At 41.0% G+C, this 17,104-nt stretch overlaps 1 protein-coding gene across 1 annotated transcript; it reads right to left on the reverse strand.

Moving 5' to 3' along the window:
* Positions 1-4,371: 4,371 nt before the first annotated feature.
* Positions 4,372-16,866, reverse strand: SDHAF2 (succinate dehydrogenase assembly factor). The gene is made up of 5 exons (XM_039036694.2): positions 16,552-16,866; positions 6,330-6,605; positions 6,089-6,215; positions 4,879-4,947; positions 4,372-4,790 (listed from the first exon to the last, which is right to left on the reverse strand). Exons 2-5 carry the CDS (start codon positions 6,581-6,583, stop codon positions 4,644-4,646), a joined length of 597 nt encoding a protein of 198 aa, XP_038892622.1. The 5' UTR covers positions 6,584-6,605; positions 16,552-16,866; the 3' UTR covers positions 4,372-4,643.
* Between the last annotated feature and the right edge of the window lie 238 nt (positions 16,867-17,104).

Raw genomic sequence — 17,104 nt, forward strand, 5'->3', positions numbered from 1 at the left:
CTCTCACAGGTGAAGATGTCGTTGAGCATGCTTTAGCTAAACTTAATTATTTCCTTAACACAAATTAACTTACTCGCTTAATTCTTTCTTTTTACCTATGGGATTAAGAATACATCATAGAGAAAATGGATTATGGATGTATGGAAAGAGACAGAGAGATGACAATGGAAATTATCATAACATTGAATACTAAGATTAAGCGTTTGATACATGGTGTGAATGAGAGAGTAAAGAAGGTGAATACAAATGATGAAATAGAGATTAGAAACAAATACAGAAGGAGTGTCAACATCTTGACACAGATTCTGAACGGAGGTTGTGCTTGCCGGTGTGTGGAAGTAATGGAGAGGAAAGCTTCCCTCTCAAGCTTACTTTCCTGGTAGAATTGACCTTCGCACAGAGCTTCAGCTATGGGAATTAGAAGGATTCTCTGCTTGGAGACTCACCTCTCGGCCTTGTCTCGTGGTTCGCCCGGATCTACTCTGTAAGTCACTTCAGACTAGTCTCTCTCTCAAAATTAGTATATGCACGTCTCTATGTATTCATGTATATCTTTCAGTGAATTTGCAGAAGCTATTTATAGGTGAGGCTTGGCTCTTTGAATGCGTGCTCCCCACTGTATGGTTATGGTAGTTCCTGAAATGGTGGAGTGAATATTCCTTCTATTATGCAATCAATCCGTCAGAAATGCACACCTGAAAGCTGTACATTTGTCAGAATCTTCCGCAAAGGCGTTGCTCTTTACATTTTCAATCTATCGCCGCATATGATGTTATTTTTTATTACCACATGCGGTGAAAATTGCGTTGATCACTAGAGCTCTTGATCGATTGTTGCATGCGCCGTCATTGCGTTGATCATTTCTTCGTTCTTGATTATGGGCGCAATGCGACGTAGATGCGTTGTTCATTTTGTCTTTGGGCCATGAACGCATGCGGTGATTGATTTCCTAAAAAACAGAAATTGAAACATTCTATTCTACTATCGCAATGGTATTAGTGGGAGTATTGACGACGTTTTATAATTTTCGCATTTCTTAGCCAATGTCTATATTATCGACGCAACTTTTCTTTCTTTTAGCCGCAATATCTAAATAAAACTGTATAAATGACTTGTATTTCTCCAAGTTATCAGACACTATCATGGTCCCAAGTAGTATTCGTAAGCAATGGAGAGTACTGAATGGAAAACGGCTGTTATGAAAGAAATGAGGGCTCTTGAGAAAAATAGAATGTGGGAACAGGTGCCTTTACCTAAAGGGCACAAGACAGTTGGATGCAAATGGGTGTTCACCGTGAAATACAAATCAGATAGGACAATTGACCAATATAAGGCCAGACTGGTTGCTAAAGGTTTCACCCAGACCTACAGAGTTGATTACTCTGAAACATTTTCTCCCATGGCCAAACTCAACATTATTCGGGTTTTGTTGTCGATTGTTGTAAACAAAGATTGGCCACTTCACCAGTTAGATGTTAAAAATGCATTCCTGAATGGAGAACTTGAAGAGGAAGTCTATATGAGCCCTCCTCCTGGATTTGAGAGTTAGTTCAAGCACAGGGTTTGCAGACTGAGAAAGTCATTATATGGACTAAAACAGTCTCCAAGGGCTTGGTTTGATAGGTTCACCACATTTGTTAAAGCACAGGGATATAAACAAGGGCATTCAGATCATACACTGTTTACGAAAAGGTCCGACTCTGGGAAGATTGCAGTCCTCATAGTGTATGTTGATGATAATGTTCTGTCTGGCGGTGATGAGGGTGAAATTACAAGGCTCAAAACAAGAATGGCCAGAGAATTTGAGATTAAAGACCTTGACAAGTTGAGATACTTCCTTGGAATGGAAGTAGCTCGATCAAGAGAAGGTATTTCAGTATCGCAACGGAAATATACACTGGACTTACTCAAAGAAACAAGCATGACTGGGTGTAAACCCACTGACACACCCGGGGAGTATAATACAAAACTTGGTGTTATAGACAACAAAGTTCCTGTTAACAAGGAAAATTATTAGAGGTTGGTTGGAAAGCTGATCTACCTGTCCCATACAAGACTAGATATTTCATATGCAGTAAGCGTGGTAAGCCAGTTTATGCAAGCTCCCTATGAGGAGCATATGACTGCAGTTGAGCGTATTCTTCGGTACTTGAAGGGGACTCCTGGTAAGGGACTGGTGTTCAGAAAGTCTGAAAAAAGGACTATTGAAGCTTATACCGATTCTGATTGGGCAGGCTCTGTTATTGATAGAAAGTTAATCTCTAGTTATTGCACATTTGTCTGGGGTAACCTTATCACCTGGCGAAGTAAGAAACAGGGAGTGGTGGTCAGGAGTAGCGCTGAAGCTGAGTACAGGGCAATGAGCTTAGGGATATGTGAAGAAATCTGGTTGAAGAAGGTGTTGTCTGATCTTTACCAATATAGTGAGCTTCCAATGAAATTATTTTGTGATAATAAAGCAGCAATAAGCATTGCAAACAATCCAGTCCAGCATGACAGAACTAAACATGTAGAGATTGACAGACATTTCATTAAAGAAAGATTAGATAATGGGAGCATTTGCATCCCATATATTCCCTCAAGTCAACAAGTGGTAGATGTTCTCACCAAGGGGTTACTTAGACCAAATTTTGACTACTGTATCAGCAAGTTGGGTCTTATTGATATTTATGCCCAACTTGAGGGGGAGTGTTGAAAGTAGGTTTTTTTCCCTAGGGGTATTATTGTAATTGTCTTCTACCCTAGGGCTCTCTACTGTCTATTTATTCACCCTATTCTCTTGTATCCAGTGTACCAATTAAAAATAATAAGAAAAAGGTCTGTATCGTGGTTTTTCTCCCTGTTCTAGGGTTTCCACGTAAACTGTGTGTTGGTCTCTCTTTTCTTATATTTCATCATTGATAAACCTCCTATATCATTCACTCTTTACATATCTTATGATAACTTATCAATTATAATCATTTCAACACGAAGTCTCCTAACAATTCTGTACATTAGAAATAGCATACTCAAGTGACGTATATGTTGTATTATCTCCTACACCTTCATTATTCTCAAACACTAACTTTTGTTGAGATGCATATTTTATTTTTGCAAGGGAACTCTTCTTACAATAACTCTCAACAAGCAATTTCATTGTCCATATCTCGTTCCTCATTATATGGAACACATCTAGTGTCACAATAGTTAAATTTGACTTGAGGGTTTATCTTCAGTATGATTAAGTAATTTAGTAAAGTGATCTCGTATCATAGAAGTTCATTTTCTCTTTCTTTCATCATTAGGTAATTTAGTTGACACTTATCACATACTCAGTACTAGATCCAACTTAGAGATGTTTGGACCAAGGTGTAGCAAATTTGGTTGGAAGCACGAGTTCAAATACATCAGGGCCAAAATTGAAGTATTTGATGCATTAGTCAAGGAAAGATTACAAATTCATATCAGTTCATATTTAAATATTTGTTTAGTCGATATATATAGTCATGGACATCATATTTGATGCATTAGACAGGTCATGCTAATTGACATCATATTCACCATTATACATAAGACCAATAGCTTCTTATCTATCTTGATGGAGTTTATGGTGAGTTATTGCTGCACCTTTTGAGAAGTGAATAACCTACCCTATCCTACTACCACTATTTTTATGGGAACAAGATTGTTATCGACCTGACCCCTTCTTGGCCATCATACACCTTTATATAAATCTAAGTTATGTTGTCCATTTCAATTAAAATTTTACTCTGAGAAATTTGTAAAATATACATAAAAAAAAAAAAAAAAAAAAAAAAAAAAAAAAAAAAAAAAAAAAAAAAAAAACTCAATCTTATCATTTATGAAAACAAATCTTTAAAAGTAAATATTACTTTGGTCTCTATACTCTTGGTTTTGATTCATTTTAGTTTATATACTTTCAAAAGGTTCATTTTGATCCTTATATTTTCGAATTTGATTCATTTTGATTCTTGTACTTTTAAAAAATAATAATTCTCATCCATTCATTTTCATTTTCATTTAATTTCTAAGGGATCAAAATGGTCAAATATAGAGACTAAAATAATATTTAAACTGAGAAAAAAAATAATTTAAAGGTTGTATATAAAAGCACTGAGAAAAAGATAAACAGCTAACCATAAACTCATACTTCAAAAGTCCGAGTTTAACAATTTTACACCTTAAATACGTACCTGGTAAATCTAAGGTAAACAACTTTGTATCCACACTTCTTAACTTCAAACTATACAACTTTATACCTCAAAGTCACATCTAATAACTCAAACTAAATTTAGGCCTAATAACTCTACTTCTTGCCCCAAATGAATATTCTAAAGAAATCAAGTAAAAATTATAAAGAAATACAATCCATGCCCACAAGTACTTCAAATGATGAATTATTCAAAATTTGTACAATGCGGTTAACGGTTTTATACCGTTAAATGCATACGAGGAAGAAGATTATTAATTCACGATAGATCAAGGGTTTAAAGGGAGAGTCACTGTATAATGTTCCCTTTAAAGTCCGTGATGGGCTAACTTATTCACAACCCACCATCCATAACAAACAATTATAACATAAACTTAACCTGGGTTCTTCTGTTCTTATAAACTTAGATTACACGTAATGTATAATGGAAAAGCTACTGATTTCCTGTTATGGGACCATCCCGACCTCGCTTGAAATCATCCCAACCCCTTACCCATTGTTGCCCAGGTGGTGTTCGTGTCTCAGGTGAGGCGAGTTGGTTGAGATTGTTCATGACCTTCTCTTGCACACTAATAAATACCTACAATGATGCATACTCTAATTATAAAAACACATTTACTCGAATGATAAAAGGGAAACATTAATTAATGTTACGCTTGGATGCTCACAGGATTTGTTTTCACAGCTTCGGGGGGTTGCTCCTGGCCAGTTAACCATTTCCATAAATCTGGATTTTCCTGAAAAACAGAAGAACTATTGAGTCTTTGTTGCATGTTTATTATTTTTCATTTTTATGAGATCGTTGTATGTTAGGTCTTGGGAAGGATTTCTTTATATTCCAACAAAGCAAATGAACTCAAAACATTATTATGGGGACTGCTCTAAAAGTTCTTCCTCTTAACCTAATGGGGACTGACTGCTCCTTCCCAAGACCAACCCTCTTAAAAGCTATTTCTAAAACTTCCACTTCTTTTCATAGTTACAATAATATTGAGGAACTTCAAGAATGATCCATTAATCTGCGAGGACATCTCCCACTAAATCTCATGTTTCAGTGAAAAACACAGGCTATAGGGAAACAAGAGAAAAAACAAAAAATGAGAACATTCTTTAGTTTTTCATTCTAGATGAGCATAACCAGCATATTGCGTAAAACTGTACGCATATCTAAATAACCTTAACCAATGGATTTAACAATCTACCATCACACACATCTATGTTTTTCCCTTTATGAAAGCCAACTTTCATTATGAATGTTAGAGAAAAAAGAAGCTTGCAAACAATAAGCATCATCCAAAAAGGAGTCCTGAAAATCATTTACAGTAACTTAAAAAGAAAAACCCAAGTTTTGGTAACAGAAGGTAGAGAAAAATGTCAAAACAAAATATAAATGGAGAGCCTAAAACGAGGGGTAAATATGTGTCGAATACCAAATATTCTCACACAAGCTATTTCCACCAAAAAAAAAAAAAAAAAAATACTCTAGTATCCCTTTCCACCAACATAAGAACATCACCCCTCTCCCAAAGCACGAATAACCTCCCCGAACTGAACTGAAACCATCTACTTTGGTGGAAGGGACACTTAACTGAAACCCTGACCCTTAATTTTACCACCCATTGATGTAAGTTTGTAACTTACACACTTGTTGTAACAATTGCCTCCGCTATTTCCTTTGTCATGGGGCATTGGCATTTTTTTCCGTTCAACCCCCCCACCCCCAACTAGAGACAAATTTTGATTGAATAAATTTTTTTTTTTTTAAAAAAAAAAAAAAAAAAAAAAAAAAAAAAAAAAAAAACCATGGATTAAAACCAACTAAGGCTAGACCACAAAGCATAGAAAATCACTCCAAATATGGGTAGAAGACCAAATTACCAGGTCGAGAACATTAATTAAAGCTTGAATACCATCTGCATCTAAGGAATTGATGTGATCCTCAACCCATTTCCCAAGTACCAAATCCAATTCCAAAAACCCTCGTTGTTTGCTCCGGTACAGCAACCTGTTAAGTCCAACAACCAAAAAGAAAACTTGTCAATCAAAACAAATGCCGACAATGGAGAGAGAGAGTGGAAGGGATGTGAAAGATAATAAACAAAATAAAGCAAGAACGAACCTGTTGAATAAATGCCTCTTGCTATCTTCATTTGAGAGATCAATGTGAGGATTTGTACTTGTCGAAGACCAACAGAAACGAAAGAAACAACCATGGTGATTCTGATTGTGATTTGTTAGTTGGCTTTGTAGATTCTCCAACCCAATAAAAGCACTAGGCAAAAGGGGCATCAATTTGCTTCTCAAAATGGTGGGGGAGGCTTTCAAGTATAGAACTTGATGAGCTTTGTTTAGAGCCCTTATGAAAGTCGCCATACGCGTTTTTAATATGATAATACTGGATTGAAACAAGTTAGTAAAAAAAGAATAATATTTAAAGGGTAATTGCTCCCTATAAATACCATTAATATAAACTAATGCATAAGACAACTTGACTCATGTGCAATACTACACACAACAATAGTATGCTTAACCTGGGCATGTTTCACTAGTTAATATACTTGTACAAATCATGAGAAACATAGAATCATAGAAAAATAACATAGTTGAACATATTTTGCAAAGTATCAAATATCACGAGACAACAATATATAAAAGCAACACAAAAAAACAAAAAAAAAACACAACTCAAAAACAATTTGATAGCCTATGATTAAAGTCACTTCTAATCAAGAACACAATTTTAATAGTAACAACTGTTTTTATTGAGAAACAAAACAAAAATTACCACTATAGAATGGGGTTCCAACTAAGTAAAATATTGCCCATAGAATAACTACAAAAAAAATTGAAGCCAAAAACGAAATATGAAGCATCACCAAAGACCAAACATCATTAGGGCCCCCTCCACACCTATAAAAACTCAGTTATTTCCCTCCCCCAAAGATTCCATAATAGAGCACACTGTGACAGTACTAATTAGGGGTATATGGGTAAGATTAGTAGGATATTAGTAAGGGGCATTATGAGTTATTAATTAGTGGCGTCTTGGTTATAAATAACAGAAGTTGGGCACCATAGGGAGGGGGTCATTTTGGTGAGAGCTTCTTATGGGACTTTGGGAGAGAGATAGCCCTCTCGAAAGGTTATTATATTGTAATTTCTTTACAGATATTGAACTACATTATATATCTATCTCAATGTTCTTTGTGTTTATCAAGTATTCTGACTAGGTGGTATCTTAAGAAACAGAGTATTATATTTATCAAAAGAGAAGAGAACATCCTAAGGGCAGGGGGGAAGATGGATCCCCTCACCCACAAAACTATATAAGAACCCTTCAATTATTAATAAGCATAAGAAGGCTGTGGTTACAAAAATATTTGGTGTAATTTGTGCACTAACAGACACTCCCACAAACCCCAAAAAGTGACCTTTCTCCCTGAATGGTTGATGGAGGAGGAACTCCTCAATCGAGTCCCTGACATCTTTCTAACAAGCTAATACAAAACCAAACTCTTGAAAGAAGCAACTACACAAACCTTACGAACCCACAACTTCAAAGCATGTGATATGGCCAAGTTTTCAAATGTCGATATCGACGAAAATGTCGATGTCTCAATTTTAAGCAAATGTCAATGGAAATATCGATAAACGGATGTCGATGGATATTTCGTAAAAAATTATAAAAACAAAAAATTCAAAATGTTGTCTTCATCCACATTAACTCCACACAATGTTGATTTTTCCCGATTAACCTTTTGGTCAGAACACCATTCAAACACCTCTATGACTTCTGTGAGGGCATTCAACATATCATCATCATAGTTACAGAATAACAGCGTGCCATTGACAAATTGAAGAATAGATACATGAACTTTGTCTTCACCGACTATAAAACCTTAAAAAATCCCTTTAGTATGAATGAGCAAACAAGTGCACTTAAAACCTCACTGATCAAGAGGAATAAGAAAGGAGAAAAAGTTGAAGCATGAATCCTTCCACGAGGCCTACCATTGATGGAAACTTAGAATTTTAGGTTTCTAATACAACCATTAATCCATTTTATCCGCTTAGGCCTTTGAGAATTAAGCACATCCTTTAAGAAACCCCAATCAACTTGATCAAACTTTTTCTCAAGTTTGATAATCCACTTAGAGTTAAAGCCTTTGATAAAATTAGCCCTTCAAGTTTTTGGTTTGGATAAAAGACTCCTTTTCAAAATCAAAGTAGTTTTGGACCCATTAACTTTTATATGGTATGGATAAATAACATTTTATCCTTTACTACCTAGGGAGCATTTGGTTCACCAACTTGAGTTAGGTTGAGTTGATAAAAATTACCAACTCAACCTAATTCTCCCTCCCTCTAATGTAAAAGAACACATGAGTAACGTGACCCACACATGATTTACGTGTCATGCTCTGCCACCATACATGATTCACGTGTCAAGCTCTACGCTACCAACCATACATGATTTACACATGATGCACTGTGTCACAATCGCTCTTTCGGAAGCTTCTCTTAGCGATTGTGCGGCACTTGTTCCCGCTCACGAACAAGCCAGCCAACTCGATTACGGACTGCCGATGGCACACCGAGTGCCTCTTGCAACCTCCACCCCCGTTTTAGGGAAAACGGTTTTAGAAAACGGGTTTGGAGAAAAGGTTTTCGTAAGAAGATTTGTGAGTGTGAATAAAGAAAGAAAGATTGTAGTAGACTAGAAAGCAATAAGCAACAACAACGGCTTTATAGAGTACTACTCCGGGTATGAGGAAATGATGGTTAGTCTTATCCCCATATAGTGCATTCTGAACAAAAAGCCAACTGGCGCCCTTGCATATGCAAAAGGGCGAGTGGTCACTTACAATGAAAATGTAAAGAAAGCAAGCTAACTAAACTAATACAATACAGGACATGAAAATATGCTAGAAGGGGGTTGGATTGGGCATGCGGCCATGGGCAACAGGCCCTGGACAAGCATGACCGTTACATTCTCCCCCACTTAATTGGTTGACGTCCCCGTCAACCGACCTTGTTCAAAACCTGCGATGGCCGGAGCTGCATTCTTCAAGTCTTCGGCCCGCTCCCAACTGATCTCTTCATCGGGGAGATCCTTCCATTTCACCAAGAACTCTGTCAGTTCTCGTCTGGGTCTTCCACTACGGCGCGTACGTTTACCCAAGATTTGTGCAACTTCTTTCTCAGCAAAACTCTTCATCGTGACTGATGGGCGCCTTAACAAGTTCCGCTGTCCATCCTCGGGTTCGGGATGATAGGGCTTCAGGAGGTTCACACCGATGACAGAATGAATCTTCATCCATGAGGGTAACTGAACCCTATATGAGGTTCTCCCGACCTTCTCAATTACCTCCACTGGACCTTCATATTTCCTTACTAGCCGTTGGTCTCTCTGGCCTCGGAACTGAAACTGTCCCGGTCGTAGCTTGATCAGGACCTTGTCTCCAGCTTGAAACTCAAGGGCCCTCTGCTTCTTACCAGCCCATTTCTTCACTCTCCTTGATGCTCTTTCTAGGTAGGCGCGAGCTATCTCAGGGGTTTTGCTCCACTCTTTAGTGAAGTTATGTGTCTGAAGACTTTTGCCTGCATAAGGGTGGTCCACCAAGTGTGGCCTGAGTGGCTGTCTGTCGCACACTTCGAGGGCCGCCTTTCCGATCGCGGAACTCTGCTGGATATTGAAGCTAAGCTGAGCCATACCTAACAACTCGTCTGACTGTTTTCGACGCCCAGCCAATTCGGGCGGGGCCATCTGATATGCCTTCCTGGCAGGCGGCTTTGCCCCTGGCAACAACTCGACCTCATGGTCAATCCCCCTTCGTGGGGGTAGGGACTTGGGCAAGCTTCTCGGCCTGACGTCCCGATACTCTTCCAAGACAAATAGATCGTCTTGGGGGATCTCCTCTTCAGTGGACTCAACCGATTCTACTGGGATGGTCATGAACGTGGGTTCGTCGTGGGCCGGGCCCCTCTTCAACTGGAGGGCTGAGATCATTCTCACTCCATTTGGCCGCTTGATACTGGCTTGGACTACGGTCGGTGTAGATCCGGTAATGACTAAGCATTTGGCGAGGGGCACTGGTATGACTTTATGTTCAAGTAGGAATTCCATCCCCAGTACCACATCAAAATCATCCATCTTGACAATCACGAAGTCGACGAGGCCCTTCCAGTCTCCTAACTTTACCGGAGTTCTCTTCGCTATCCCCGAAATCGGTAGGGCTGCGGAATTCACAGCTTTCATCTTCCCTGCATCTCTTTCCCAATTCAAGTTCAGGCGGCGAGCTTCCGTTTCCGCCATGAAGTTATGGGTAGCCCCAGAGTCAACCATAGTGGTTTTGGCCGATCTTTGGTTGACCCAAGCGTCCACATACATGAGACCTTTCTCTAGTGGCTCCGTCGCCTTTCCCATATTCTTCTGGAGTGCAGACAGAAATTTCAATGCCCCCATCCTGGGATTCTCAATTTCTGCCGCTGGCTCGGTTACCGTCTCCTCTAGTTCGGCCTCGTCTCCGGAGGTAGAGGCTAATGTGGCTTGAAAAGCATTGAACGCAGTTTGATTTGGACATTCACGCGCCCTGTGTGGCCCCCTACATATGAAACAAGACAGGGGGCGATTGTAATTGTTATGCTGTTGTGGCGGCCCCCGCCAGTTGCTTCCTGATCTCGGTTGGAATGATTTACGATCCCCCCCTGTGTTCTTGTCTCCTCCCCCAGGCCTGGGAGGACTGGAACGACTGTTTCTGTTTTCCTCATTTGAGGTAGTTGATTGCTTCCTCACATCTTGTGAGTCAGTGCTAAGGTCGTATAGTCGTTCAGCTGCCGCATAGGCAGAGGGGAGATTCTGTACTCCCTGTTCATATAGTTTTGCTTTCGCCCACGGTTTCAGCCCCTCCACAAAGCAAAAGACCTTGTCTTTTTCAGACATATCTCGTATGTCCAACATGAGTCCTGCAAACTGTTTTACATAGTCCCTGATGTTACTTGTTTGCTTTAGCTCTCTGAGTTTTCGTCGAGCCAAGATCTCAACATTTTCAGGGAAGAACTGCGAGCGAAGTTCTTGTTTCAATCTATCCCAAGTATCAATAGTGCAACGTCCTTCCTGTATATCTGTAAATCGTGATCTCCACCACAGTTTTGCATCTTCAATTAGATGCATCGTTGCTATTGTGACTTTCGACTCTTCAGTCACTGTGTTCGTCGCCTTGAAGTACTGCTCAAGGTCGAAGATAAAATTTTCCAGGGCTTTCGCTTCTCGCACCCCACAGAAGGGTTTCGGTTCTGGGATTTTTATTCGGCTTACTGCCACTGCGCCTCCAGGTGGGGCTTGGTTCCCTACCGCTCGGATGGTGAGATTCACCCTCGCACTCACATCCGCTATCTCGGCTCTCACGACATCCAGGGCCGATCGAAAGTCTTCAGATAGGTCGGTTACCATCTGAAGTATTGCTTTTTGGGAGCTGTCCAGCTCTTCGACACGCTCCTCTATGTGGGCAACAGAATCCGAGGAGCTATCGCCTCGTTCAAAGTTGCCGGACCGTACTGTTTTGGTCTCGAGGGTCTCTACCCTCATCATCAATTCTCTGACGGGTAATCCGTCTAGGCGGCCTACCACCGCATCAATTCCATCGGCTTTCTCGGCAACTTCTTGTAGCCGAGTCTCAAGGAAACGAACATTATCTGGGACCTCTCTCAGGTAGAGCATTTGTTCTTCTATCTCTACCAATCTGTCCACATGGGACTTGTTCAGGTTCTTCGTCGCCGACATGATCACTGATCTTCCCTCTATAAGCCAACTTGGCTCTGATACCAACTGTCACAATCGCTCTTTCGGAAGCTTCTCTTAGCGATTGTGCGGCACTTGTTCCCGCTCACGAACAAGCCAGCCAACTCGATTACGGACTGCCGATGGCACACCGAGTGCCTCTTGCAACCTCCACCCCCGTTTTAGGGAAAACGGTTTTAGAAAACGGGTTTGGAGAAAAGGTTTTCGTAAGAAGATTTGTGAGTGTGAATAAAGAAAGAAAGATTGTAGTAGACTAGAAAGCAATAAGCAACAACAACGGCTTTATAGAGTACTACTCCGGGTATGAGGAAATGATGGTTAGTCTTATCCCCATATAGTGCATTCTGAACAAAAAGCCAACTGGCGCCCTTGCATATGCAAAAGGGCGAGTGGTCACTTACAATGAAAATGTAAAGAAAGCAAGCTAACTAAACTAATACAATATAGGACATGAAAATATGCTAGAAGGGGGTTGGATTGGGCATGCGGCCATGGGCAACAGGCCCTGGACAAGCATGACCGTTACACACTGCAACCCATACATGATTTACGTAGCATGCTCTGCTACCCATACATGATTTACGCATCATGCTCCGCCACCCATACAACTTGACATGCTCTACAAAACATAATCATCACATCGAACATCCAAGCATGCCCGACCAAATAATAGGATGTCACATAAAATATCAATGAGCACCACACATAATCATTACAGAACAATCATTTCAAGATCAGCTCACATGTGTCATTTAAACATAGCAGAAGTAAACTACATAAGAGGACAACAAACAAACAAATCCATCAGGTAGAAAACTACTTAAATATTGTTTAAAACTGTTCCTAAGATATTTGAAAGACTCCTAAAATATTAAAACAAGATTCCAACGTCCAATCTTTAGTTCCAAACCTTAATTGAAGTCTAAAAGAGTGTTCATAATGAATAAACCAACCAAAAACAACCTTAAGCCTTAATTCAAAAGCTCTGACTTAGTTCCAAGCTACAAAAAGGGAGTTCTACAGCACTTTAAACCAGTTCAAAAAGGTTGAAAATGAGTTATTACCTATTGAACCACACCAAACAGGCTCAGAACCTTGCTAGAATGAGTTCAAACTCAAAGAGATTCCAAGTGGGCTCTAACTAGTTTAAATCAACTTAATGCCACCAAACAAGACTCTTGTTGGTTCATGTCATAGAGCGAGTAAATCCTATTTATTAGCAGCCATTAAGTGATGGGTAAAGAAAAACTAAAGTCACAAGTAAGTGGGTCATTACCAAAAGACACCGAAAAGGGAAATGTTGCTGGAAAAATATATGAATAGGTCTAATATCAATCCGAAGCTACAAAGAGAGATAATTTCAAGGTTAGAGCCTAGGTGTTAGACCCCTAGAACTCAAACATGAACACCTATGAAGGTTCGAGTGTGATCAGGGGTATCACAAGGATAGACTGACAATTGTGATAGACCAAGTCAATGCGGAGAAGACCAACCTGAGTGCAGGTAGGTAGAGGGTCAGGCGACGCACACTTCGACTGAGAGGAAGTGTCGGACAAGGAGTGGCATGCCTACAGGGACACTGTGGGGCATGGGGGCCTGCTGGCGACACTGGGAACCCTACACTGACCTCTAAGCCCATTTGCACAAATAGCAGGGGGCACACATGGCTAGACGCACGCAGGCCACACAAGGCCCCGCACACGCCACATGGGGCAGGTGCATGCATGCGCACACGTGCGGCCAACGCACACAGCAGACGATGGCAAGGGCAGACGCGTACACCGACAATGCCCACTCGGGCTGAGTTGTCTAGGCAACTCCAGGGCTTGAGACCACTAGATGTAGTTCGTCGGTGACACATGGCACAATTGGAGCTGGTCAAAGACAGACACGTGGCAATGGATCTATGGACAAGGTAGCAATTTTGGACAAGGTGGCGGTTTTTGGAGTCAAGGGAATGGAGAGTGTTTTTAGCATGGTCATGACCTTCTTCCATCTATAAACACTCTTCACCCCCTTGACTCCAAAAACTGCCACCTTGTCTATGGATCCACTACCACGTGTCTATCTTTGACCGGCTCCAATTGTGCCACATGTCACCCACAAACTGCCTCTAGTGGTCTCAAGCCTTGGAATTGCCTGGACAACTGAGCCTGAGTGGGCATGGGGTGCTGCCGATGTGCATGCCTGCCCTTGCCATCTCCTACTACGTGAGTTGGCCGCACATGCGCGTCTCTGGTGCACGGTTGTGCTTCTCCAACCGTGCAACACCATGATTCTCACACGATCATGGTCAGCCTTAAGGGAAACTCAATTCCCAACCCACTTTTTGCTCGACTTTTTGAAGCTTCATCAGACCTTAGGCGAGGTTCTTTCATTCTCAACCCTCGTCAACCAACCCATGGGCAACTACCCAACTCTGGACTTCCCAGACTTCCATCAATCTAGACATAATCAAGACTTAGACCCTTCCAAGTCCTTGTTGAATCAAAACGGCAAACCGGGTGCTACATCAAACCTCCGACCCATGGGAAGGGGCGCAATGTAGGCACATTCGTGCCGCCCGACACTGTCCATGAGATCCCATTCTCGATGGAAGATGCCCAAGACACTTGTCTTGCAACGCTTGCCCACACCATGACACACACATGTGCCACGGGGTAGCTCAATTAAGCCACAAGACTCAGGGGTGGTGGAGGGCTGACACCATGCCTCCCCCTATAGTGCATTCTGAACATTTTTCCTCTTTGCCACCCATACATATGAAATGTGATGAACGGTCACTCCCCAACGTAGAGCTCCCGTCTGAACTCCGATTGACATGAAATTCGACGTGCTTGCATATCTTATCAACATGCATCTAACTCTAGAGCCATTCGTCCAAACTCACGACGAAACCCCACCTTCCGAGGTCACGGCTCGAGGCCCCATCTGGCCCTAGAGATGTCCAATTTCCCCACGGGGACGAGGCCCCGCCCTATTCCCCGATTAGGCAGGGAATGGGGGAGGGAGTGGGGGAAAAAATTCCTCGTGAGCTAAACGGGGACAGGACGGGGAATGCATTCCCCATCCTCGCCCCCGGCCCCGACACCACCCCGTTCCCCATCCCCGCTCCAATTAGCTTTTACATATTTATTTAGTATGGTTATCTAATGTTATGTTATTATTATTATTATTATATAAATATTACATTTAAATTTCAAATTTGATTATTTATTGGGAAACATAATGAATATGTTTAAATTTAGATTATATATGTGAATAATTTGATTTATATTTATTTCTTTCTACTAAAAAAATTAATTAGCTTTTTTAGGCCAAAATTTGAGTAATTTATCTTTAAATTCAAATTGTCATATAAAACTAACCATAATAAACAATTTAGTTATAAAGTTAATTATTTAATTAAAATTTACTCACATTAGTGATTTAAATTAATTAGTTTTTTACAAAAAAAAAAAAAAAAAAAAAAATAACGAGGAAAAATTCCCTGCGGGGAACCCGATCCCCACGAATTCCCTACAGGGAATCCCCACCCTAATCCCCGTGGAGAATTTCACGGGGATGGGGAATGAAATGGAGAGCGAGGATGGGGATGGGGATGGGGATGGGGAATGGCATCCCCGATCCTGTGGACATCTCTATCTGGCCCCCATTGAGCATTGATGATATGGTTGCTAGTCTTTCTACTTAATGTTCAACATGACATGCTTGCCCACTAATGTTGGTGTGTTGGATGATGCACTGTCCTCCTCGATCGCATCATGGCACTTCTCGTGGCCCTCTGTCTTCGCTGGATGTGTTGACACTCATATGTTGCCACTGTACTATTTGCACAAGTGGGTTCAAAATCTACTATCTCAAAGTTAGATTGTGATACCTAGCGTGCCAACTTACGTGTGCGCCTGTGCCTGTCCCTTATGGCGCACACGGGACTTTGTGTGGCCCGTGTGCATCCAGCCATGCGTGCCTCCCACTATGTGGGGATGAGCTTAGAGGTTAGCCCAAGGTTCCTAGTGCTGCCAGCAGGCCCACGCGCTCCCCAACGCCCCCATAGGCAAGCCACTCCATGTCCAATTGCTCCTCTCAGTCAAGGTGTGCACCGCCTGTACTCTTCACATTGACTCGATCGCTCGCCAAGTCTTTTGATTCGGTCTGCATGTATCTACCGCCGTCAATTGTCAGTCTACTTTGTGACACCCCTTGTCACACTCTTCATGGTCGAGTTCTAGGGGTCTGACATTAGGCCACAACACTTGAGTTTTCAAAGGAGTTTATAGCACATTCGTCCACTGAAATGTACTCAAACGGACTCGAAACCTTGCTAGAACGTGCCCAAATAATCATTTAAAAAATGAGAATAAATTTTATTCTTCTTTATTAGAAAAGTTATTATTCATTCAGATACAGCCTTTTTCCTACTCTAGGGCTGTTTGGAGTCCAATAATGCAATGCATCAAGTTTATTGTTGCATAATGGACGCCGTCAATAAGTGGGTAATTCAAATTTAAGGTCGAAATAGAATTGGTAAGGGGCAAACCTTGTCAAAAGGGAGGAAAACGCTGGTCTAGTCGCTGGTATGAGATGCCGTCGTCGTTCGCCGCAACTCCAAGTCGCCGACAAGGAGAACAAGGAAAGCTATCGCCGTTGTGGTCGCTATCCACGCGTCGCCGAAGATAGGAGCGTCGAACGGAGAGGAGATCGAGGAAGAGGGGCAACGCGGCTGCTGAAGAAAACACAAAAAAGAGGGTCCGTGTGACTTAATTCACGATGGGAAGAGAGGGAGAGAGAAAAACGATGAGTGGCTAGGATTTTTCAATCTATTTTTTCTCTTTAATCATTTTTCATATTCTTTACTTTTTTTTCTTTATAAAGGAAAATTTCCCATATATATAAATATTATAAATATAATGATAATAGAGGTTCATGAGAGGCTCATCTCAGTGTCTTTTAAGCATGTTTCATGCCTTTATTTTCCAAAGTTTTATATGTGTCTCAACATTACGTAGTATGTGGCTTTAACATTATACATATTGTACCTATACCATACACATCTAGTTGCCAAATTGCCTATAAATAACGACATTTTGTGA

The sequence above is a fragment of the Benincasa hispida genome, chromosome 7 (assembly GCF_027475165.1).
Source record: "Benincasa hispida cultivar pf3 chromosome 7, pf3_genome.v1.1, whole genome shotgun sequence".
Taxonomy (NCBI): domain Eukaryota; kingdom Viridiplantae; phylum Streptophyta; class Magnoliopsida; order Cucurbitales; family Cucurbitaceae; genus Benincasa; species Benincasa hispida.

Bases quoted from the DNA above. Each gene is read 5' to 3' on its own strand.
- SDHAF2 (XM_039036694.2), bottom strand. From the start codon at position 6,583: ATGGCGACTTTCATAAGGGCTCTAAACAAAGCTCATCAAGTTCTATAC. The intron at 6,216-6,329 runs GTTCGTTCTTGC...TGGACTTAACAG, and splicing joins AAGAGGCATTTATTCAACAG to GTTGCTGTACCGGAGCAAAC. The intron at 4,791-4,878 runs GTGAGCATCCAA...GCATCATTGTAG, and splicing joins AAGCTGTGAAAACAAATCCT to GTATTTATTAGTGTGCAAGA.